Source organism: Mytilus galloprovincialis, chromosome 14 (assembly GCF_965363235.1).
Source record: "Mytilus galloprovincialis chromosome 14, xbMytGall1.hap1.1, whole genome shotgun sequence".
Lineage (NCBI taxonomy): Eukaryota > Metazoa > Mollusca > Bivalvia > Mytilida > Mytilidae > Mytilus > Mytilus galloprovincialis.
In genome coordinates, this window is record NC_134851.1 from 16,441,413 (window position 1) to 16,468,879 (window position 27,467).

Sequence of the window (27,467 nt, forward strand, 5' to 3'; positions counted from 1 at the left end):
ATTTCAAAATTTAGAATTAACTAGAGGCTCTAAAGAGCCTGTGTCGCTCACCTTGGTATATGTGAATATTAAACAAAGGACGCAGATAGATTCATGACAAAATTGTGTTTTGGTGATGGTGATGTGTTTGTACATCTTACTTTACTGAACATTCTTGCTGCTTACAATTATCTCTATCTATAATGAACTTGGCCATGTAGTTTCAGTGGAAAATGTTAGTAAAAATTTACAAATTTTATGAACATTTTAAAAAATTGACTATAGGACAATAACTCCTTAGGGGTCAATTGACCATTTCAGTCATGTTGACTTATTTGTAAATCTTACTTTTCTGAACATTATTGCTGTTTACAGGTTATCTCTATCTATAATAGTATTCAAGATAATAACCAAAAACAGCAAAATTTCCTTAAAATTACCAATCAGGGGCAGCAACCTAACAACCAGTTGTCCAATTCATCTGAAAATTTTAGAGCAGATAGATCTGGACTTGATAAACAATTTCTCCCACTGTCAGATTTGCTCTAAATGCTTTGGTTTTTAAGTTATAAGCCCAAAACTGCATTTTACCCCTATGTTCTATTTTTAGCCATGGCGGCCATCTTGGTTGGTTGGCCGGGTCACTGGACACAATTTTTAAACTAGATACCCCAATGATGATTGTGGCCAAGTTTGATTTTATTTGGTCCAGTAGTTTCAGAGGAGAAGATTTTTGGAAAAGATAACTAAGATTTACGAAAAATGGTTAAAAATTGACTATAAAGGGCAATAACTCCTAAAGGGGTCAACTGACCATTTTGGACCTGTTGACTTATTTGTAAATCTTACTTTGCTGAACATTTTTTCTATTTACAGTTTATCTCTATCTATAATAATATTCAAGAAAATAACAAAAAATAGCAAAAATTTCCTTAAAATTACCAATTCAGGGGCAGCAACCTAGCAACGGGTTGTCCGATTCATCTGAAAATTTCAGCGCAGTTAGATCTTCACCTAATAAACAATTTTACTCCCGTCAGATTTGCTCTAATTGCTTTGGTTTTTGAGTTATAAGCCAAAAACTGCATTTTACCCCTATGTTCTATTTTTAGCCATGGCGGCCATGTTTTTTGATGAAATGGGAATTAAAACACAAACTTTATTCTAGATACCCTAGGAATCAATCAGATGAAGTTTGGTTTGAATTGGTTCAGTAGTTTCAGAGGAGAAGATCTTTGAAATAGTTTACGACGACGACGGACGACGACGACGGACGCCAAGTGATGGCAAAAGCTCACATTTCCTTTTAGGAAAGGTGAGCTTAAAATGCATTGAGCTTTAAAAAATAATTCTTCTACATAATTAATTTATCTATGTACTAATAATTTCTCAATATAACAAGTTCATTATCACATCTGCAGTTTCATTCCATAAAAGCATCTTTCTGATACAGAATAAAGAGTTTATCTGACTCAGATTATATAAAATCACACGACTACTATCACAAGCTTTCATCACTTTCAATGGCCTGTAATTGTAAGTCTTCATTCCCATCTACAACATCTTCTAGTCCTATATCATCATCCAGACCTAAAAATAGGAATATATTTGTACATGTGAATAACAGAAACTTCAAAGTAAAATCTCTAAAAATCCTGTGTCGCTCACCTAGGTCTATTTACATCTTCAACAATATCCGTGGTCATAAATTGTAGACTTAAATAAAACAGGGGTCGAAATTGGTGCTGGTCCGGTACCACTAGAATTTGTGTCGGACTACTAGTAGATTTTGTCAGCTGGTGGACCAGTAGAAATTTTTCATAAAATCAATGATTGCATCTCTATCTTGGTTTGTTTACAAAAAAATAAACCTGAGAAATTATTTTTAGGGTATTGGGGGTGCTATTTTTGGAATAAAGAAGAGGAAAGCAGCTGAGAAAAATAAAACTAAACCTCTGTCATATCTTTTAGTGGTTATCAAATGAATGTCATTTTTGCAGGACCAGTAAATTTTGAGCCGGACCAGTAGATCTAAAGTCCACTGGTCTGGTTAGCCAGTACACTAAAAAGCTAAAATTCGACCCCTGATAAAATACATAATTTAAATTTCATCTTTTGTTGATTGTGTATTGCTGATCATGTGTTCTTTTACAGTTTCTATTAATCTCAACTAATAACTATAAAATGGTATAAGTTTTCATTTAAGAGCAATAACTCCTAAGAGAAGACAACTGACAATTTCATCTATGCTGACTGATTTGTAGATCTTATCTTGCTAATATCTTTTCTCTCTTGTGTATATTGTCTTTTGATATGTATCTTTTAATAGTATTGGAGGATTACTGCATAATCTGATGCACCAAATATAAATTATTTGTATTATAAAAATCTCTGCATCCATGTGCACAAAAACAATATGTGCTTTACTTTATAAGCTTTCATGTCATTCAAAATTTCCAGATTAGAAAGTGCTTGAACAACATAGATACTACAATTGATATTGCCTAGATTCTCTTGGTAAATAAATGACTTGTTCCAGTTCAGATCTTTGATACATAGTTCTTCAATAAAAATACCAAAAACCATCACAAACACAAAACACAAATCATTTGTTTTTTCTATCAGACATTAATCTTTTAAAATTTTAACTTTTAATATCCTATTGATTAAGTAGAATTATGCAAATGGACCTGGATTGAACTTTAAGGCTTTTTAAACTTCACAATGTAAATACAAAATGAAAGTTTTAAGTTTGTCAAGTTAGTTTTATGTAAACCCATTTAAACCAGTTTAGCAGTATTTTTCTGAAATTAAGTATCCATCATTTTAAATATTTTTCATTGTGTCAGATCGAATGTGTTCTTTTACATTTGTTATTTGTTTTTGATCCATCATATTATAAAACTTACAACAGTACAGACATTGGAATAGCAAGTTCATTAATATTCAAATAATTACCTGTATCATTCAATCTCGCTAAAGATTCATCATCCTCAGTAACATAACGTTTATCAATAGCTTCTTTAATCTGGTTGTTAATTCCTTTAGGATCCAAGTCCATTGCCCACGAGAAATTCATCAATGCAAAATGTGTATTACCCAATTTTTTATGCACCTGTAAAAGAAGAGTCAAGTAAATAAAAATAACCACTTGTATTAAATCTGAAATAATACTAAAGCCCTCTCCCCTATCAGACAATTTAAAACTTAAAATTCAAATTTGTTGAAATAATATTCCATGTCTTTTTGTTCTTGTCCTGATATCAAACTCCTGGATATAACATATGAAGAGTCAACAGTTATCTCCCATTTTTAAAGAGTTATCTCCCATTTTCAGATATGTTCTTCTCAATTTAAGAACTGTTACTGATTTCATATACAATCTAGCCTAAATTTTTGTAAATACATCTTATTCCCAAAATATCTCATTCCTTTAATGTATTAAATGATGTTGTTTGATCCCATAGCCACACAACTGATTATGGCTCTTCCATAAGGGTTGAAATTGATTTCAAAAATCTCTTTACAATCAACATTCTTTCATTAGATAAGTTTGAAATGACCAATGTCCGAAAATAAAATTTCCCTTCCTACCTTCTTATGTCCATTCAAAAGAATAGCTTTATTCTAAGAAGCCAATACAGAAATTTGCTCAAAATCCAAGATAGCAATAATGTCTGTTAATTTCCTCACCTTTCCAATTAAAAAGTAGACTAGAGATTCTTTAGGAACTATTTGTTTTAATTCTTCTAATTCTTTAAGAGCTTCCTGTAAAAAAACAAACCAAAGACATAATATTTATCAAATGTATGTTTTAGATAGTTCTTTATAAAGTAGCATAGAAAGCATTCATAAATTCACTCATAAGACATAACTGTTGTGTAACACCATCAATATGCTTTACCTATTTCCAATTACCAGCAAATTTCCTAATGAAACAAATTGGCTCAGAGCAAAAATAACACATCTTTATAGGAAAGACTTATCTCCCTGTAAACTATTACTTAGTGCTTTAATATATATATATTTATATATTAATTTGTCTGTGGATCCAATACAAAATTCAAAAGTCTTGAGCTTAAAATTTTAACCATATGTTGAAGGTTTTACTGTGAAGATCATAAATAAAAGCACTGTTCCTTTGATTTTGTTTTTTTCACATGTTTGAAGTGATTTTGTAGATGAATTGATAAACCATAGCCCTTCTTTTCAAACGCAACAGCAGTCAACATTTATGTGATGTCCACTAGCAAATAATATAAGGCCCAGTGAAATTTGCATATTAAGAGTACAAATGAGCATTAGAGTAAATACTTACATTATGTTTATCACTAGCAAACAATATAGATGCCCTGTGAAATTTACATAGTGGGTTTCTAGGATCTGTTGCTATGGCTTTATTTAAGGTTGATAAAGCGCTCTCTGACTTCTGTTGGGCGTGTTGTACCTGAAATGTATCAATAAATATGGAGTGATGCTATCTTGTGTATTGGTAAAATACATTCCTCTAATTCTTAGCCAAATTATCATTTTCTGGATCTGTTGATTATTCTTATGTAACATGTGGTTTGTTCAAATTTAGGTCTTCATTCAAATTCATTTATGACGCCAAATTTTCTGCTTTCCTCTGTTATGTCACTATAAAATAGCTGATGAAAGAGCATAAAAAGAACACATCTTTTTGGAGACCATTGGAAAAGAAGAAATAATTTTTAAATTCTTTTTAGAAACAAAGTCAAATAACAATATGATTTTTCTCCCCTCTTGACATGCTTGATAGTTAGATTTTAAATATTTAAAAAGCTCAGGAAGCTTCACATTTTAAATTAGAATATTTTCTAAACTTCTCAAGTGGAGGAATATTGTATCAAAAACATGCAATGGTAGAATCTATGTTTCTACAACTGTTTAACCGATATATACTTTGCTGACTGAGTGATTTTTTTTCTCGTAAATAATGTGTTGTTTATTTGATCTCTTTATATCATTAGTCAAAATTCAATTGATTATTTCTTAAAAATAGGTATCTTCCAATGCCTATATTATTTTAATACTATTAATTTAGACATTTTAGCAATCATTTTATTGTTGCAAATTTTGAACAATAGACAAAAATTTCAGATTAATTATTTCCAAAGATTTTAGAAATTAATACAAATAAATTAAAACTTACCACCCCTATGTGACAAAGAAGTGCAGCACTGTGAGGATTTATATGTAAAGCTTTTCTAAAATGGACTTCAGCAAAATCAAATTTCTCCTGCTTGTAATAAATCATTCCTACACCATACCTGAAATATAAAATGTTTGGCAAATTTTTATAGCTGTACATAAAATATGACATCAGATATATAGTGGGGAGAACAATTAATTTCTCTTCTTTTTTAACACTTTAAATTATAATAATTTAATTTTGGATGTAACACGTCTTCTGATTGGCTGACGTTATTTTGTTATGAGCCCATAGACATAATTTAGTCATGTGACCGTGACGTCATCATCGTTTTTTCATGGTTTTCTACGGTTTGAAATGGAATTTAGAATTAAATTATAAGAAATGACTGTAATATTTTTTCTGTCTATTCGAAATAACATAAAAAATGTGGTGCACACTGTTAAATAACCCGCTACGCGCGTTATTTAGTGTGCACCAAATTTTTTATGTTATTTCTTCATAGACAGAAAAAATATTACAGTCATTCCTTAAATACATATAATCAATTTCTGTTTGTTTAACAATTCAAGTTCCTATAAAAAAAGTAGTTTTAATGGACATAAGCTGTGGTTATCAGAAATGTCCAAAGATGATGATGGATGTCTCCTTAACTTCCAGCGGCAAAATAATATGCATATCCAGGACGAGAATATGTTAATGTTATATGAATATTAATCCTGCTTTGTACTATACAGACAAATCACCCTACCCAGACACATTATTCTAACCAGCCTTTGCTTTTACTCCTAAATGCTGCATGTTTAGCAGAGAAGCTGCAAATACCATCTTTAAAATAATTGGTTTAACCTGATCAGGGTTTGAATTAACGACCTCCCCCACTGGAAGCGAACACGCAATCACAAGACTACCAATGCGGTAAAACTTATGCGGTAAAACTTCCAAAGAGATTAAGGATCTTGTTGGGTGATGTGTAGTTGTCCTTTTTCTTTGGTGATTAGTGAAAAGTTGGCTAGTTGTTTCTTATGAAATTATTCCAAATCTCTTTATTTCTTTATACACATGCTAGGGAACAAAAATGACCGATGGTCAAACAAACAGGACAAAAACATACAGGTATCCTCTTTTATCTTCATTAATGGTCATTTACTTACCATGCATTAAAATGACGTGGGTCCACCCGTATAGCATTCCTAAAACATGACATAGCCTTGTCTAATTCCTCAGTGAACACATACTCATGCCCAAGTAATGTAAAAGCATATGCAAAATTAGGATCAACCTGCAAAACAAAACACAAAACAATTTTAATACATATATTAATAAAATTGCTGAAGGAAAAAAAAACAATAATACTAGGAACTAACTGATTTGCATGTAGTAATTGACACTAGTATTTAAATATCTGATTTTATTTTAAGAGGCAAAATTCTTCAAGCATAACTTAAATAAGTTTTCTATTAAGAAAAAAAAATTTAGTGATTACAGTTTAATATAGAAGTTTCATACAAAACATACAGTGATTAGTATTAAATCCTAGTTTCTAACCAAGGTTAACAGTAATGAACCAAACACTAATAAATATAAAATCTATGTTACTATACCTGAATAGCTCTTTGGAAGAATTTAATGGCAGTATCATGTTCTTTTTGTAAACTAAAACAGTTCCCTGTAGCACACCATGCCTATGGATAATCATATAGAAATGTAGAAATAAAAGATGAAATAATACCATCAATAAGTGCAAAAAAAATACTTTATTTTAGCTAGCTTCTCATAGATTATTCCCATACAATATGTTCAAGGATGTTTCAAAAGATTTTTCAGCACTGTGAACCAGTTAATTTCTAACAGCAATACATTTGGTTTCTTTCCCTGAGAAGAAAATTTGCATTTAACATGTTAATTTAGGATTTTTCAAATATGTGAAACCATACATTATACAAGGATAATTAGAAAATTATGAAAACAAATTTCTGTTAAGTTTGCTAAAATGGAATAAGGGATTTTCTTTAGTAATAATTCAAAATTTATCCTAGAAATGAACTAGATTTCTATATTTTGATTTGTTCTTACTCCAACGATTATATCTCACCTCAGGAGAATTTTTTTCCATATCTGTTAATTCTTGAGCAAGAGCAGATAACTCTACTTCCCGTTGTAAATGCCACAAAGTTGTACTGAATATTTCCATGCCTTCTAAATGATAAGGTTCTAAACTTCTTGCTTCACCAAATAACCTTTCAGCCTTAAAAATAAAAATATTTATTCATGAAATAAACTTAGATGATACATTTAAAAGTTATATTATTTGCTAATCATAAGTTTCAGCAATTCTGCAATAGTTTTCTAAATATAAATGAAAATTCAGAAATTATTGCCTGTTTTTTCATGAGTTTTGTGAACAATATGACTGAATAAGTATTGCAATGATCTGATATAGATATATATTTCCTTGAATAATAAAAGTTAATCTCATATTTTATTCATTCTACAAAATCTACGAAAATGAGGAAAGTAATGTAAGCAATAATTTTCTGAATTTACAGAATACATCAAAGCTTCATCAAAAGTAAGCAGTAAATTTAGCTTGTCTAATTCACCATGAAAGAATCTATGAGGGGGAGGACAGGGGGGTACCCTTCTCCCTTCTCCCACCCCTCTTCTCCTTTCTCCTACCCCCGTTCTCCTTTCTCCCATTAGAATAAAACATCTCCTTTTGAGATATTTTTTCTTGAAATATTAGATCATTTTTTAAAAGGAGAGATATTTTATTTTTTCTCCTTTCTCCAACTTTTTCTCCTTTCTCCCAGCCTTCCTCTCCTTTCTCCTACCCCCTTTCTCCTTTCTCCCACCCCCTTTCTCCTTTCTCCTACCCCCTTTCTCCCTGTCTCCCTTACCCCTGTCCTCCCCCTCATCTATATGCATTACAACATTTTCAAAGGTAAACAAAAATTCATGCAGTTGGTTAAAATTTTTCTTCACAATGGATTTCCAACCAATGTTTTAATGTTATTATCATCTTGGTGTACAATGAAATTACACAAAATCAATAGATTATAGTCTACACATGATACAGTTAAACCTGTATAAACTGGCCAGCTACGGGACTACATTGTTTTTATTTGCATCATAATAATGTTAACTTGGAGGGATAGTTGTCTCATTGGCCAATGTTGGCACTTAAATAAAATCTTCGTATGTCTATTATGTATCTTGTAATTTTGCACAATAGAGGAAATAAGTTTTGTTATTAGATTTGTACTTACATTTTGATATTCCGATAATTCAAAGTATGCCCTGCCTAGCTGACAAAGGACATAAGCAGTGTTATACTGGTGTATGGGAAGATCTTCATACATTTCTATAGCCTTTTTACAATCATACTGTGACAGGGCTTGGTAAGCTTTACCAATACATTGTAGGAGATGTAATATACCAGCTAAAAATAAATATACACATTAAATTAATAACTGTGTTTAAGGCCACTAAAATGTATGATTGATTCCTTTCTCCTGACCAACTCTTATTTTTATCACAAAAACTGAAATATTCTATAGTTACTTCAAAACATTATTTAAACAATAAATTTTGTGTCATTTGATTTTGAGTAGACTACAAATCTCAACTACACCAATGTAATATTCCTTTTAATCATCCATGTATTTTAACAGTTTTTGTTGTAACCACATGCTTGATTTTTATTAAGTACAATTACACACAAAGATGTTTCTTTTGTTTCCATCTGCCCTGAAATAAAATATTTACACAGGAATATATCTCATCTTATGTAATTTTGATAGTATAAACATGATAGTGCACATCAGATAGGCAATATGTTAAAATTAAAAAAGTTTGCAGGGGACAATATAAAACTTTTGTCCATTCTGAGTTCACTTCCAATAAGAGCAGTTGAAAATGATAAAACATCATTCAGCTATAGTGTACATACATTATGTATGTTTCTGTCCTGAGTCAGGAAACTGTAATACAGTGGTTGCTATTGGTTCGTCTGGCACAATTGTTTTTTGTAAATTGTATTGGTATAAATCTGGCATTTGTTTTTTGTAAATTGTATTGGTATAAATCTGGCATTTGTTTTTTGTAAATTGTATTGGTATAAATCTGGCATTTGTTTTTTGTAAATTGTATTGGTATAAATCTGGCATTTGTTTTCTCCTTTGAATTAATTCAATTTGTGTACATCTAGGTCTTTTACAGCTAACTATATTGTATGGGTTATTCTTTCTTTTTAAGGCAGAATGGTGACCTATAATTACTGAAATCCACATAATTTGGTGCATAGTTCATAAACAATCATGTTATTGTCAATTCTACCACATCACCTCAGGCCCGTAGCCAGGAATTCCCAAAAGGGGGGGGGGGGTTCGTTGGACTCATGAACTCGACTTAAACAGTCACAATTTGAACAAGACCTTGACTTTAACAGTGCTTATTTGATTTCAAGCCTGGCTACGGGTATGTCACCTTATTTTTCTATTTTTTACAAAAAGATAATGTTCTTACTGAGAGACTGTTGTTGCATTTGTAAGATCTGAGTTTGTGTTGGCACCTGGGGAACAGGTTTAGAATCTAAGGTAGGTTCTGATTTATTTATTTTATTGAGTTCCTGTTGAGATTTACTGCTTCTGGTTTTTGACTTCCTGCCTAAAGCCTTTGGACTCTGAAGACGTGTTTTTGTTCCATGACTTTTGTTGTTTTCCTAAAAGTAGTTAATTAAAAAAAAAAAAAATAATGAGCATAAACATACTTTTAGACAAATAACAGCAATACACCACATGTACTTAATTCCATATTTGATATCACAAAACTTCTAGAAGATGAATATAAGGATTTAAGATGTCTGCCAACATGTCCAAAATTAAATGAATTAGTTTGTAAAATCTTTTTTCAGTCCGTGCAACTATCATTGGTAGTAAAGGTTGCTACACACTCCCCTACTAGCTTCTGGTCAAATATTGTATGGATGGAGAAAAAAAGAAAGTTTTAAATAAGTTTCTTTCAAGATTAAAACACTTATCACGGAAAGCAATAAAGTAAAGGTAGAATAAAGTATACAGTATATGTAGAAAAGACTAGACATACCTTCACAGAACTTGAGTTATTACTACCAAACAGACGTGAACTTCTCCGAACTGGAGGGGGGTTGTTCTGAATGCTAAAAAACAAAAGAAGGTCATTTTTATAATTTTTTTAATACAATTCTCTTAACTATAATATCATTCTTTTTCATGAAATAAGACATTTATCATATATATTATTTTTTAAGTCTGGAGTACTGAAGTTCTTTATTCCATTTCATATCATGGTTGCTTGAGGTCTAAAGAAAATGTCTCCAATGCATTTAATCCAGAACAGATTCTAGTGATTTTAATTTTTTTTTAAATTCTAGTAATCGGCCTTGCCAAGATCAGATGTGCATTTCATATTGGGTCTATGTTATAGGCTTGTAAAGACAAGAAGATAAACTGTACATAAGTAATGCATCTTTGAACTGAAGAAGAGAATGTAGGGTTTCACAATGAATATCAAATATCATGTATAGGTGTTACCGTTTTGAAAAAAAACCACTAAAATACATGCTGAAAATGGGCAAAATTACACGTTATGTTGTTTCATTTAAAATTTACCTTTTTTTAATCAATTGATAGTTAATAAGTGAACTTAATTTGAACTACATTATTGGTTCACTGTTATAGACAATTTATTCTTCTTTCTTTTACTGGTTGTTGCAACAAAAAATCTTCAGTGGTTAAAAAGTTATGATAAAAAGTTGAATACTATGCGCTCATTATGAAATTTTGTACTTTTGTTTTTGGCTTGCTCAGTGTAGTGATAAAAGAGAAAAATAAATTAAATTTATGCTATAATGTGTTTTGTTTTCTCTTCTAGTATATACATTATCAGAAACTACCTCATTTATCAAAATTGCAGTACCCTAGCTGGAGATATATGCCATCAAAGTTGGATATACAAATAAAGTGAAAAAATGTCTTGTCCGTAGACATGCATTCCCTAGTAAACTGGAAGCATAATTACATTTATGTTGCATTGCTAAGTTCCTGTTCTTTTGTAGATATGAAAACACTACTAACATTTTTTCTACCATCTATTAATAGAGGAAAAAATTCAAAAATATGTCAGAATGTCTTGTCCATAGACACATGTCTTGTCCGTAGACATGTCTTTTTATCAATATTGCTTGGCTTTATGGGTCTTAATTAGTCCTATGTGTTGTTTAAACTTAGAAATATCTTATTTTTAATAAATAAATGGTAATTTAAGTGTTCTCAAATTTAGTAAAATGACTTTACGGGAGTGGATTTTAAAAAGTGTCAGATTATCAGTCATAAAAAGCATACCTTATTTTACTTCAATATTGTTTATTCCAGTTGATGCATACCTTAAAAGATTAACTAAATCAAATGAAAAAAAAGTATTTCTCTCTTTCTAACTATCTTTTGCATTTCAGTATTAACAGCAGATGAAGAGGTGTCTACGGACAAGACACTTGTACATAACAAGTATTAAATTCAATTATTTGTCTACTATGGAACTTAAATCTTATTTATCATGTTTATAGGTGATAAAAGTTATCTATTCAAATTAAAACTCAGTATTTTCAACATGAATATAGTCACAATTAATTCTAACAGATTTTTTTTTTAACTGAAATTGTCTTGTCCGTAGACATTACCACAATATATTTGTATCCAATTTCCTTGATTTCAGCCTAATTTGATAGGTAAAATGTATGTTATTTTTTTAAGAGAACACATTCAACTATGTCAAAATTGAGTTTTAATAATAGTTTGATTGTTTTAAACAGTCAGTTATATGGATTTCAGTTAAAAGAATGTGTCTTCAGTTTGGCTTAATCAATAAATTATTGAGATATGTAAAGAATTATGGGTATATTTTTATATTTTCCAAAATTTAAAAAACACAGCTTAAAATTTAAATACTAACTTTTAATCTTAACTTTAACAATCATCAATCTTTGAAAGCATTTAATTGAATATCAATAAAATGTCTTGTCCGTAGACATTATCAAAATGTATTTGTTTCCATTTTCCTCGAAGTTAAGCATCATTTGATAGATAAACCTGATAAAATGTATGGTTTTTTTTTTCAAGAGAACACTTTCAGCTATATCAAAATTAGGTTTTAATAATGCATTTCATTAAATATGAATACAATGTCTTGTCCGTAGACAAAACATATAAATTGTATTGCTAAGTTTGATTGTTTATTGTAAGAATATGCATCAAGTTATTTTAATGTTCTATACACCAAAAGAAAGGTTTTTTTTGGAAGTTTTGTTATTTATAGATAATTTTAGATACTGTTTTATCAGATAAGATTAATGATCAAAGAAAGCTACTGTTGTTTGAAATAACTGTGAGTTAAACATGTTCTTGTCATTTTTTTTCAATTAAAATGTTTGATATTCAATAATTCTAAACATATTTTGTTGTCTTTGTCATTGACCAAAAATCTGACACGGGTGACCATGTCTTGAAGCCAACCATTAAAGAAAATTATACAGTTTTTAAACACCATTTATTTAATAAAAATATTAAATATTTCTTCCAAAAACTGCATGTAATTATATAAATACTTCCAGTGTTAGCCTAACGATAGCAATTTTTCATAATTTAAACCATTTTTGAACCAAAATATCAAGAGTTTTTCCCTGAGGTGATACTCATTTTTGACTTCATGTGAAACACAAAATGCACATCTGATCTTGGCTAGGCCGAATATATATATATTTGTTTCAGAATACAAATACTAGTTCAAAATCAAATAAGGGCTATTCCAGAAAAAAATGTATGGTGGGTTGGAAGGTAGTTTTTGTTAGCACCCATCACCTAGACAATTGTAATTGAAAATTATAGTGCATTATAGTGTAAAAAGTTGCTCTGATACACATCACCAATGTATTATTAATATAAATGTGCCTTCCAACACCACCATACATTTTTTTTCTGGAATAGCCCTAAGATCAGGCTTTTTATTTTCCTCCTTCTTGTGTCTATGTGATGAACAGGACACTTTAACATTTATAAGCAAATATTTTACACATCTAAATGCCATTATATTTCTTCACAATACAAATATACATATCCACATATGAATTGAATAATTCCTGAAAAAGGGAAATATTTACACAAAAATATTTCTAGTATATCCTTATACATTTATCTAGCATCATGAATTTAAAAAAAATAAATGTTTATTGCAATTTTAATATACAATTTTTAGACAATGAAATAAGATATCCATTATAATCACATTCTGAAAGTATCTTTTTGATATAATTAACAGAGTTTAAATTCTTACCCAGCTGGTTGATTTTCTCTGGTATTTGTATTATTTCCAGAAAAATTTAACACTGGTGGAGGTACTGGGTGATTCTGGGATCCTCTCACAGAAACCTGAAAATAGAAATATTGTCATACATAGAATTTGCATGAAAGCAGCTATAAATAGGGATTAAATTAAACAAAACACATATATTTGTTTCTTATGGGCCATAAGTTATGGCTCACTTGTATCTGCTTTTGAAACTATTTCCAAGAATGCTTCAGGTTCTGAAAGGGTGAACTTACACACTCCTCTGCTAAACCTAAATGTGTGATGTATAAGGTGCTTCTATTGTTTGGAATTTGTTCCATTTATAAAGTGTCCATAGAACTTTCAATAAAGCAGGTGGTAAAGGCCAACGGTGTCTACTATTCATATGAGATCTCAACTTCAGAAATCTAAAGTTTGTTGTACTATTAACAAGAAAGGTCCCTCTATAAACAAACTACTGTACCCCAAACATTTTTCACGTTAATCCCTCTCTAGAGAATTTTGCAGACATTTATTTTTTGAGATTTTTTAACTTTCTGTATCTATATAAGGAAAGATACATGTTATACATGTGCATGACAATTTAAATGTTTTTACTTGCTAAAGTCACAGAAATAAAACACTTGCAAACATTAGTTGGTTTGCTGTATCTCCTTTGCTATTATGAGAAAAATTTGAGGTGCCAGTATTTATAACTCTCAGTCTAGTGGTCTATGGGTACAGATCTCCTTTCCTAGTACTTACTGTTCGTCTCGGTGCTCCTGGAGCTCTGAGTGTGTTCTCCATCATTGGTGAAGGTGTATCATATGGAATGTTCCCAGGTCCACCTGGACTGGGTGTGTCCAGAGGTAAAAACCCAAAACTGAAATGTAGGAACATATAGCATGTATATATAAGATTTGGCATTTGATGTACAACCTGTTCTTTTTTATTATTAACAAAAATAATTCCTTATCCTTGGATTGACTATAAAGTTAACCACTTGAACTGAGTTCATGACAATCAGTAAATGTACATTCCCAAAAATTAGCAATGATGATGCAAAAATAACTCATATTTTGTTTTTTTCTGGTACGATTTGGAATTTTTTATCTATTACAAATGTATTGGTTTTGTCATCTGATAAAGTCATGCTGATTATAACATGTATAAGATGCACAGTTTTCTCTGCTTTCAAAATCTTTCTGTTTGAACCCGTCGACCTGGAACTTATCAATTATTGGTAATATTAATCATTTGGAAAACAAAAGGGCCTGGAATGGAGTAATTTTTAATCAACAGCATTCCCATATAATATATTAGTTATACATAAAGTTGAATTATTTGATTCCCTGTTTTACGTCATGCCGGAAATTGGAAACTGCAACTGTAACTATATGCCTTATTTTAAGTCTAGATTTTTAGTATTTGCATTGTCATCTTATAAAGTCATACTGATTAAAATACTACAATAGGAAACAATGTGACAATGATTGAGTTTAGTAGTGTCAACTCTGTGATTATTACCCGTGTATATGGCAAATCCTAAATACACCGCTTGGTGTTGTGCCTGTCAGATGCGGAACGTACAGATAAGGTAATAGGTAACAGGTGAATATACTATTGGTATTGGTATTGGATTAAGACCTGAAACTTGTTAATTATTGGCAATATTAATTTTGTGGAAAACAAAAGGGTCTGGAGTTGTGAAATTTTTAATCAACACCATTGTCCTATATTAGCCATATATAAAGTTGAATTCTTTGATTTGTCGTTTTTACCCCATGACGGCTAACAAATTAGACCTTGTTATTCTAGTATTATAGATAAGTGCAACACAAAATGCAGGAAATAATAATGTACAAAAGTGAAAAAAGATTTTGCTCAGCAAAAAATATAAGCATCAAAGATGAAAAAAATAGTGAATCTGCAAAAATCATACATATAACTTAATGGCCGGCCATCCCTAAGCCAAAGATGTGAAAACACATCACACAGTAAAATTTAAAATAAGATATGAAGTATCAAGGTCTTCTACCTTCTGAATTTTAATGATTTATTATTCATAATACTGAGCCTCCAGCACAGAATCAAAATCCGCAGGATTGATTGTAAAAATTTGACATTGTATGCCACTGCTTTATTTAAAGCTAATATATACAGTTCTATATAGAAAGCCATTGGCAAGTGCTTCTCTGCTAATTTCCTCTTTGCCTGGATGTCTGACAGGGGAGACAACAAATGTATTTACCTTGGTGTTAAAGGACTAAGAAACAATGGTTTGATTATATTTTTGGTAATGTCTGATCGTTCTGGAATATCTTTCAAGCGAGACCCACGTCTGACACGTGGACACTTTTCATTAATTTGTGTAGCTTCTGGGAAATTTTCTGGTGTATGTGACATGGTACTATTCTGTATCAAAGGTTGTGGTGTCTGAAAAAAAATAAAAAAATAATCATTTACATTTTCATCCTACTAATCCTACACCCATTGGTAATCAAAAAAATTTAAAAGTTCATACAAAATACACAAAAAATATGGGCCCTCATAAAAAAGTTGATCTGAAATTTACAACTCATAACGGTCAAGCTGCTGACCACATATAAAGACACTCTGTTCTGATATTGTATTGTAGAAAATTATGACAACATTAACTGTCAGGGTTTCCGCTGGCGGTCGCCATTTTCGCCATTTGCGAAAAAATAATAATTGTTGCGATAAAAATTCGTCATTTGCGAAAGAATTTGGCGAAAGAAATATATATAACGATTTAGTTTCCTCCATCTTGTTTATTTACCTTTTTTCGAGTTTCTCGGACTTTACCCAATCAGACAATACTCGGAATTCACCTTGACTTTATTAAGATTTGGACAGAAAATCAATAATCAGCTGATTGCATTTTATAGCTATCGACAACAAAGGACTAATTAATAAAGGTGTTGATTGAATTGTTTGACAAAAAGATATGCTTAAATGGCTTCGGCTTAATGTCGCATACAGAATTTATTTCCCACTTTGCGACGCACGTGTTTGAAGCAAACTATTGACGTCTCCTCTCCTTTTAAGATAGTTTAGAAAAGAAAGCTGTTGTTGTGACGAAAAATGTTCAAAAGCTAGAAAAATCTCTGATTTAAAACTTTAATTATCCTTTGACTTTAATTTAGGTAATTGATTAGGGAGACTACTTTAGAGTCGTTTGAGTGACACACGTGTTTCAAGCATAGTTTCACGTCTCAACTTTTTCATTTACGATGGTAAAGAAAAGAAAACTGTCGTTATGAAGAAATCTATCCAAAAGGTTGGGAACAACCCCTCAAATGAGAGTAACCCTTCAATGTGATGTCTACACATGAAATGAGGGATCAATTTAATATGATAAAAGCTTTTGTTATGTTGTAAAAAACACTTTTTAGTATAAAAGGGCTCATCAGTATTTTTCTTTTAAAGAAACTTTCCCTACGAACTATACTGGTATTATATTATCAAAACATGTCCATTTACTTTTGTATATTCCAGAACTTATATCTTCTTTATTATTTAAAGTATAGTGGCCCCTCATTTAGAAAAATTGTTTAAAATACAAAGAATATTTTTCCCTTTTAAGTAAAAAAAAAAATTCTGTTGTTTTAAAGTTAATGTTTAGTGTTTATTCAATAAAATGTAGACTCTAAAATAAGTTTGAGAGAATAATCATAGACACAATGGAGCAAAATCATCTTATTTAAGGGAGGGGGTTGAAAAAAAGGTAAATTTTAAACGAAAAATATATTTATGTTACTTGGCGAAAAAAATAATTAAGTGGCGAAAAATATATTGCTTTGACGAAAGAGGTGGCGAAAAAAATAATTGACCCAGGGGAAACCCTGTTAACTGTTAAACAAACGGATAAATTTTATAGGATGTGCATGTAGAAGGTTGGTATAAATAAATCATATTTTCAAACTGTGTTGAAATTGTAAGTTCATATTAAATAATACTAGGTAAATGCTAGGCTCTAGCTTGGTCATGCTGTATTAAGGTGTAAATATTGGTTCTACATTTGCAATTTCATTTTTTATCAAGACTTTCAAAATACAGTTATTTCTTGGTCAAATTACACCTTCTTGTTATCATCAATAATAATGTCTAGTTTCATTTTCTAACTCAACATGCTCAAAAGCGATTTTAAAGTTAAAGATGAAATGATCTGTGACTGAATGATGAACAAGCTGATTTCTATGGGCCGCCACTGTTAGCTGGGCCTTATCAATCGTAGCAGTGTCAATTTATTGTTCAGGCTTTTCGATGAATGTTGATGACTGAAACTAAAATAATTGATCATAAAATAAAGAAGATGTGGTACTATTGCCAAAAAAGACAACTATCCACCAGACCAAATAACATAGAAGTTTACAACTAGTGTCACAGATTGTGAACAGTTATTTATTTTTTTTAAAACGTACCTGATTATCTGTGGATATGAGTGGTTGTGGTGTTAATATATCATTGAGGTTCTGTAAAGGGGCCTGAATGTTGATGGTAGGGACTTGAGTTGCTATAGGAGTAGAAATACAGTGAAAGACTTGGACTGGGTCTGCCTTGTCACCTGAAAAATAATAGGAAGAATTAAAACATTTTCATACAGAAAAATAAAATGACTCTTCATAAATTTTGTGCATCTGACTTGTTTTCATGTTTCTTCCAAAAACAACAATTATTTTTTTTTTCTAACTATCAAGAACTTTATATCTCTGGAATGGTTAAAGTGAAAATGACAAAAATTCAATCTTTCAGTCTTTAGTGGTCTAAATTGATAAAAAATTTCAATAATTTCAATATTTTTTTTAATCTTTATCATGTACATGTATATATCACCTTGAAACCAGATATATCTTTTTTATATCCAACGATAAAGTTGTATAACTCTGGGATGGTAAGAGTGAAAACTACAAAAATTAAACTTAAATCTGTCTTTAGTGGTCCAAAACAATTCAATAAAATTTCAGTTAATTTATAATAATCTGTTCTCTACTAGTCATCTTAAAGCCCAAAGTGTGATAGATAGCAGGACATCAGGTTGAATGGGGGTTTAATAATGTAAACATATTACTAAGTTATCATTTTCAGCAGGTTTGTATATGTTCACTGAACTTGTGCACATTTTTATTTGGGGTGAGCTGCAGGAATTTCTTGCTATGTTGAAGACCCATTGGTTGCTTTTAGCTGTTTTCTGCTCTAGGGCCTGTTGTTGTCTCTTTAAAACATTTCCCATTTATATTCTCAATTTTTGTTTATATGATATTCAAACCAAATGTGACATGTGACTAAGACTTACCTAACTGACAAAGTCTCTCAAATGAAGACCACAATAACGGATTCAACTTCAAACTCCTACGATAACATTCTATGGCTTTTGATATTCTTTCTGTTTTACTGAAATATGACAGAAATATATAGAGTACACTTTAGAATAAGACATATCAAATATGTAAATGGAATAAAGTTGTGTAGTTCAATTTACAAAAACGTAGAAACAACTAATTCATGTTGTCATCGTAGCTATTTACTAGAGTACAGTTATATACTAGTACTACACTATATGTTGTGTGTACTATATATTTACTACGTTCATTCATACATACATTCATTCATTCATTGACGGATAGTTAGAAAAAGACTTTATTCTATAATTTACTCTGCACAAAGTTATTATGCATGCAAACCCGCCACTTTTTCTAGCACTATATATACGGTGAACTCATACTAATGCGAGTTTCACACACTTTAGCACGCACGCTACATAAGGGACACCTAACTTTTTCCCTACTTTCAGGTAAGCACATTTTCTTTTAGGCCTTATCATGCATGTACTTCTATCCAATTCATAGTTCAATTTATAAGGAAACTTCAAGTTAAAATTTGAAATAAATGTTTATTATAATTATATACTTTCAGTGTGAAATAAATGGTTTGCAACATTATATTTCGTCACATATTCAACGCCCTATTTACAAAGACCAAGTGGCCATATTACCCTGTGACAATGTCTTGCAGGTATATGTAGGCATTATATTTGTTAAAATCTTAACACTGGCAGTTACTTGTAAATACATATGTATAATGAATAATCATGTAATGGTGAAGCTTCAAAAGAAAGATTTGAGAGAATTATTGTTTTATCTTATAGACAAATTTTGAACACTTGATAGTAAGAAAGGACCTACAACTATACAAGACACTTACAACAATCGCTCATATTATTCTAATCAAAGTGTACAAATACAAACAGGCTTAATTTCATAAAGATTTTTATTGCATTTCATGGTGAGCAACTGCCACTGAAATGTCCATTTTGATTAAACATTAATAGCTTGTTGGTTGATTAATGTAATAATTGTTATTTCAAGACCAATTCTGTTAACATGGTTAAATATATTTACAGTCAGGGGACTTACTCAAGTAACATTATTTCCATAAAGGTTGGAATTAAGAGTTGTCTTTCTTTAATAATCACCTATTTAAGTAATACAAAATAATCACTAGAAGAAGTGATTTAGTTTTACTGTAGCTTTAAATATAGAATACTAATGATCCAGGGACTAATTATGTTTCTAAACTTATCAGAACCAACATCTGTGTTGTCTAGGATGACCAGGTCATTTCAGGTGATGACCTTGTACTGAATCTAGGATAATTACATAAAAATCACTTGTTTAAGCATCATACCTCAATTTCCTTCCAAAAAATCACTTCTTTAAGCATCATTTTTTCAATAACCCCCACTAATTTCAAACCCCTGAACAGTGAAATTTTTATCGCGAACAGTAGATGTTTATTACATAATCTGAAAGATGAAACCTTTAACTTTACAGGAAAAATACTCCCACTGCTGGGAAAAATCTGTTAAGAAAGTATCAGTTCATTATAAAATTGAGAAAGGAAATGGTGAATATGTCAAAGCGACAACCACCCGACCATAGAGCAAACAACAGCCGAAGGCAACCAATGGGTCTTCAATGTAGCGAGAATTCCCGCACCCGTAGGTGTCCTTCAGCTGGCCCCTAAAATATGCATAATAGTACAGTGATAATGGACGTCATACTAAACTCCGAATTATACACAAGAACATATAAGATAATTATAATTATGCATAGCCATTATTACAGCATTTTTTCAACTAAAATAGAATTTGCAGCTAAATGATAGGATCAAAAGCATAAACCTTGCTACTTAATAGAAGCAAAAAATACATTTCTTTTCAATTTTACTAATGAAAAGATATTATTTAAACCTATGTGTTTGAAATTTTGGTAAAATTACAAAATCACAATTTGAGACAAAACTTCAAATTTGCTACTCAAATAAGTGATTTAAAAATCACTTATTTCAGTAAGTCCCCTGACTGATATACTTAATTGTGAAGACTATCTTACCTATACATAGCACCAAGAGTTGAGAAAACATGACATGCAATACCACCAAATTCACTCTCAATTTCTTCATGTGTTTTAGGTTTAGCATTTACAATATTTCCTGCAAGAACACTTTCAGCTTCAGGTAACCTGAAAAAAAAAATCATCAAAATAGAATATGAAAAAAAACAGCAGATGTCTCACTCATAACTCATCAAAGCTCTTTTCAAAATTATAATTATCAAACTCCCTCCAACCCCACATTTCATAAATACACCAAGTCATCCTATCTTGACCTACTGTTTGTGGTTTAAGATTTTTATATTACAATGTAAATCTGGGTTTCTTTGCTATGTAAAAATTATACATACATGTATCATTTACATGCAGAATCTACATTTTAAACTGTAAGTTAGACATATCATGAATTGTATTTAACAAGGTAAATTTTAAGAAAATACTGTCATGACTGCATAATCAGAAATTATTGCATGCATTTATAATTGCCATGTTTTTTATTTTAGACTAAAATGAGATTTTAATTTTTGCAATATTTAGAAGAATCCTGCTCAATCCATAAAAAAAAATCAAAATGTGAGTTAAAATTATTGTGATTGTAACATGGTTGCATTTTTTGCAATAACAAAAACGTTGCAATAATTTCTAAATTTACAGTATTTAACATGTTTAAAGCTTGAATTTAAATGGAAGATACTCACTTATTCATTTCCATACAGCATTTAGCCAGGAGATATTTACACTGTGGTGTAGGGCAGCCATGTTTCTGTAACATCATATAGGCTTTGATTGGTTTGCCTGCTCTGTAGTAACATGTTGCAACTAAGTGTAGGGCATCATCATTTGATACTGAAATGAAATAAAATGAAAGTAGTTTTTAATTGTTTGCAGTGATATAAAATAAATCTAAATTAAGATTCTTTATCAATTAATGGATTTTTACTAAAAAGAATGCAAACTTAATTAGTAATTTGTAACATATCCTACAAACTTAATTAGTAATTTGTAACATTTCCTACAAACCTAATTTGTAATTTGTAACATTTCCTACAAACTTAATTTGTAATTTGTAACATTTCCTATAAACATGATAAATGTTTATTCAAAAGGTAATTTATAATAATTTCTTTATTCAACATGTTAAATTATATCTGTTCTCTTTGAAATGCAACTGGTCCAACTGGTATATTTTGGGTAAAATTGTCAATATGATTTATAAAGAAGAATAGTTGCATGTAAATAAAATATTATTAAAAAAATCCTATTACATGTATTAGTTTTTGTAAATATTTTTTTTCTTCAAAAGTGATGGAAAACTTGAATTACATGATACATGTAGTTTTTTTTTGTGTACATGTATATGGGTCAGAATTTACTGTCATGAAATTTTTGTTACATCCAAAACTGTCTTTTCAGAAAAATAGAACTGCTCAGAAAATGAAAAAGCTACTGAAAATTAAACCTAGGGATCAAGGCCTTTCCATTTCTGTAAGCAAAAATATCACTTATTGAAAGTTGTTCATGAAACACTATACTAGTGGCATTTATTCATTTCCTTGAATGATGTAACACAGACTCCAAAACTTCTTTTTCATACAGGTTTTCAGAAATTCTATGAAAAATTTGACATCTGTTAAGGGTTAAGTTTGTTCATTATCTCTTGACAGATTACAAATTGGCAGTATTTTGTCTAATTTTGAACCATACTTAAGAAATTTCACTTTTAAATTCATGGATGCAACAGGACACAATTTCGGTTTTCTTTTCATGTTTCTGAATATATATCACAATCAATTTTTGGTGAAAGGTTACAGAATATACATTGATATAAGAAGTGCATGTTGCAACTACAAAAAAAAATTAACAAAATCCAATTGGGTCCTCATACATGTCATACTAATTTTATTATAAACTATTTTTCAAATTTGTTGTCTTTGTTACATCAAAGGTTGATTCAATTTCAGTGTTACATCAACTACTGCAGTATCTATATTAGCTTATCCCTTCATGGACCTTTCTGTGTATTAATCATGATTAATATTGCGGTGCAATGTGAACTAATCTCCATATGTAAATCAAGTTACTTTTATTCATGAATATTTCATTAGCCTAAATTTAGACAAACAAGTCAAGGGTGTAACAAAATGAAACCGGACTTATTGCAGCGAAATGGTTGTGCCATTCTTTATCTATCATCAGTCTGTTTACCATGCTTACATTGAATTTAGTCGTACCAAGTTTGTTGGAATAACTATCTTGATGATATCAAATATAGAAATAACAATATTAATCACAGTAATCCTTCATTATATGTATATTTATGTGGTAAATATAACTGAAATATTTCATGTACATGATCATGATGATGTAACCAATCTCTGGTTTGCACTTCCCTCAATTTTGAAACCTTGTTTTCTTCCATTGAAAGTTGAAAAGACCACTTGTGACAAATATGGTCCTACATTAATATGATGTTATTTCTTAAATTTTTAACATCAATTGAACATTGATATTATTTTAATTGGTTCGCTTTCATTTAATGTTTTACTATCATGACTATTGGATAAAAGATGTAACAAATTGACACTATTTTCATGAACGTCCAACAATTGCCTATTTGAAGTTCTCCTACGAAAAATCATCCTTGCACGACATTACAGATGTAACACAAATTCCATGACAGTAAATTCTGACCCATATGTGAAAGTGCATGTGTGAAAGCTCTCAGTCTGGTTTGTGAAACAAATATACATGTATAAATGAAATTCGAAGTATATAAAATTTTGTTAACAAATTTAAATAATGTTTACCTTCTGCATATAATCTTTCAGCCAGGAAAGTGGCATCTGTATAGGCATAATGGTTCAGGGAGTCCCATATTGCTGCCTGAAATTGACAAATTCATGTTGTGTTTACCATGTTTATATCGTTGTTTTCCCCATCAACACTGATCAATATGTGAATTCAAGTAATTTATTTTAATCATGAATCATTTGACTTCATATGTTTGATTTACATGTGTTTTAGTGTCAAGGAGATTTTTAAAAGGCTAAGCACCCTACTCAGACTAAAAATATTAAACTTGGTAAAATTTGACAGACCTGAATTTTCTTGATACTGTAAATCCAATGTTCTGGAAATTCAGGTCCATCAAATTTTTACGAGTTTCATCATTTATCATGTTTATATTTACTGGAAGTGACATTTCTTGGAAACCATTTTGAAAACAAAATAAATATTTGCCCACCTCAATCGTTTCTTATTTTATCATTTCTTTTGGGTACTTGTGGAATATTTTGCATCGATAAGCACAAAAAAAGTACATGTTATGATGTAAGACTTTGTAACTATGTAAAATTTACTAGCTGGCAATGATGAATACACGCCAAAATTTGTTTTGAAGGTCCCCCCACAAAAAAAATCTTTCTCGAAGTCCAGACGTAAAAATGGCTTCAGCGTTATGACATCGTAGAAAGACGTCCCAGAAGAAAATCAAAATAGCCTTGCGTAATCATTTAAAATAGCATTGCAAGACTTGTAAATATTTGGACTAGACTATAGTCGCCGTTATGTAAAATTGGCACCATGTTTATTGTCAAAAAAAATTTAAATATCAGCCGCGTTTATTCCAGATGATGTTTTTCATTTAGAGGAAGCTAAATCCTGTCCAAATATCCACTACTGTCCTACTTTTTATTGTGTTTGCACTGTATAATCCTGACCTTCACCTTTTTCAAGATTATTAACATTGTAAAACTGACATCTTGGTTTCTATGAGGATCCCTTGTTCCATAACATTCATTACTCTCCGGTAAGATCATTGTCATTGATGATACAATTTCCAGCGTTTTTTATGTAAAGATGACGAAAAGCTCTGAGAGACACAAGAAAATGGAGAGCATGTGGAACTCCACAGCAACACTTCCAGTAATAACAATGTCGGATTCAACCATACAAAATAATCCTGGATTATGTGTAAGTCAGGATTATACAGTGCAAACACAATAAAAGGTAGGACAGTAGTGGTTATTTGGACAGGATTTTTCTTCCGCTAATTGAAAAACAGGTTCTTTAGTAAACTTGGTCGATATTTAAGAAAATTTGAACAAAAAACATGGTGCCAAGTTTACATGACCGCGATTATAGCATGTATAGAGGGACAAATAAAAATTGTTGATTTTGTTATCATGATCATGGTTACCCGACTGATCATATTTGAAGACTAATCATATGTGTAATTGCTGATTTATTTGCATGTAGAGAGAGTGATTTAATAGGATCTTGCAATGGGGAATTTTGAAGAAAAAAGCTGAATTTCAGAGCAGACTGGTCCTTGCCAACTATCATGACAATGGTCTTAAGTTCAGTTGAGACTGTCAGGCTCATCATATATCTATTATGCCAATAAATTTCTTAATGTGAACATTGCTAGTGCCAATTCAATTTTGAATGGATTTAATTCAAATCGTTACAATGGAAGAAATCTACGAATAACAATAAGACACCTGTTTATATGGTTTCATGTCACTTTTAGTTGTTTTGTTTTTCAGCTCTTATACACTTTATTTACAAGAGATGTGACTTATTTTGGGTATATGTGTTTAGTCATTCAATAGCATGGTCAGTTTTCATACCTGTACGGGTTCTTGAAGTAACATATTACTTCTATTTTATGTTTTATTTGCCCTGTCTTTCACACTTTCGTTGATTGTATTCATTCTTTTTCAACCGCCTCGATTTCAATAATATTTGGGTCACAGGGGCGATAATTTTAGACTGGTTACTTTTCTGGGACCCGGCTCGTTCCATTCGACACACGCTTTCCTTTACAAACTGTTAAAAAATATTTTGTTTTTTATTTGTGCATATTAAACATTGATTCAATAAGTATCAGTGGTGTTTTCTTTTACAAAATTATACATGAAATTGTTGCAGTCCCTACACATAACCTTTTGATCCCACTAAACAATAGAACCAGACATAGCAATCCACACTCATTTAGGCAAATACAAACATCTAAAGACAGTTATAAATATTCATTTTATCCACGAACTGTTATAAATTGGAATCATCTGCCACAACAAATAGTATCATGCAGTACAGTACAGGGATTCAAGAGTATGATCTCAGAATCTGCTCTCATCCCCATATTCTATCCCTAACTATTCTGTTATCAAATGTACATAGTTTTATCACAATTCATTTTTTTTCAAATGTAAATACGTTATGTTGATTTTTTTTGATTTTGTTATTTTTGATTTTTGTTGCTAAAGTGTAAATTATAAATTTTATAGTCGACGCCCGGCGAATAATCTTCAATAATTGAAGGATCGCTAGAAACCTAAAGAAGAAGAACTGAGAAGAGTGTAGCCAGAGTTGAAATGATGTGTATGTTTCGCCGAGCGGAGCGAGGCGAAAAAAATTTTGGACCTTTTTATGCAGATTTTTTTTTATTTAAGCACATGTACTCCCCCAGAATCCGACACAAGTTAGATCTTTGTTTAAATTCAAAATACCAACCAATACATATATTTACATTTTTAACCAAATTTTATTGTTTCCTCGAAACTACCATCATTCAATTCATAAATATTTGATGTAAAGTTTCCCACCCAATCTTATAATTGACATATCAAAAACGGACCCCATTACAGCCGCTGCGGTACTTCTGTATAATTTAGGAACTTCGGAATATAGGAACTGAAGTGACTTCTCTTTCCAGGAATATGAGTCTACAACCTTGGGTTTTTGATTTTTGATTACTAAGCTAAACGCGTTACAGGAGACATAAAAATACCGGGCGTCCGATCGTCCGGTCTTGTTAGCACTCTCATGTGCACAATTCTTGTCAGATTAAGTGAAACTCATATCATAAGCAATGTCTTTGACAATTTGAAAATTAGTCGTAATCAAATATTTTTAACCAGTTATGACCCTTTGAAATATAAATTGTAATAGAAATCCCATTTCATTTGCTGAGTAGCTTTTATTTCTCTTAAGATATTGAAAATAAAAAAGAAATAAGAAAAACAATGCTTTTTTAGTTATTCCCTTGTTCCTTGTTCCTTGCCCTTTGATAGATAAAATATGACATGTAATGTGCATGGCGGGGAACATTGGATCTTTGTTCTTTACGGATTGAAAATAAAATTAGTATTTGAACCTAGATAGAAACGGGAATTCATAAGCCTAGGACTAGCTTAGCTATTACAATCGATTTTTGTTATCACGTCGTTTACCATGTCGTAAGAAACGATATGGTGTTTTAGTTGTTAGTTGCTATAGTCAAATGAGAAGCCATCACTCCACTAGGTTCAATTTCAGATGAAACATGTCCACGGGTCTGGGTATCAGTCCTCTCCGCTTTTTTTTTACGAGCAAAAACTTGAAACACTATTCTGCGATTCCACTAGCTTGTTTACATAAACTAAATTATCCGAAATGAAAGACCAGGCATACTGCTTCGAAAATGACTGGACGTTAATCTTATATCAAAGCCTTGTTACATTTGGATACTTCCGAGTTAAACTGCTGCTATTTTT

The 27,467-nt window shown here is 30.8% G+C and overlaps 1 protein-coding gene across 1 annotated transcript; it reads right to left on the bottom strand.

Annotated features, from left to right (window-relative positions):
* On the bottom strand, nt 1–25,677 carry LOC143058983 (cell division cycle protein 27 homolog). The gene is made up of 20 exons (XM_076232465.1): nt 25,560–25,677; nt 23,736–23,811; nt 21,627–21,774; nt 20,929–21,057; nt 18,831–18,928; nt 17,959–18,101; nt 15,765–15,949; nt 14,279–14,396; nt 13,520–13,614; nt 10,259–10,331; nt 9,680–9,875; nt 8,422–8,594; nt 7,248–7,400; nt 6,757–6,837; nt 6,307–6,434; nt 5,153–5,270; nt 4,298–4,426; nt 3,673–3,747; nt 2,938–3,094; nt 1–1,569 (listed from the first exon to the last, which is right to left on the bottom strand). Exons 1-20 carry the CDS (start codon nt 25,581–25,583, stop codon nt 1,481–1,483), a joined length of 2,388 nt encoding a protein of 795 aa, XP_076088580.1. The 5' UTR covers nt 25,584–25,677; the 3' UTR covers nt 1–1,480.
* Nucleotides 25,678–27,467: the final 1,790 nt, after the last annotated feature.

Bases quoted from the DNA above. Each gene is read 5' to 3' on its own strand.
- LOC143058983 (XM_076232465.1), bottom strand. From the start codon at position 25,583: ATGTTACTTCAAGAACCCGTACAG. The intron at 4,427-5,152 runs GTAAGTTTTAAT...GATACATTTCAG, and splicing joins TTCTTTGTCACATAGGGGTG to GTACAACACGCCCAACAGAA. The intron at 3,095-3,672 runs GTGAGGAAATTA...CTTCTTTTACAG, and splicing joins TCTACTTTTTAATTGGAAAG to GTGCATAAAAAATTGGGTAA.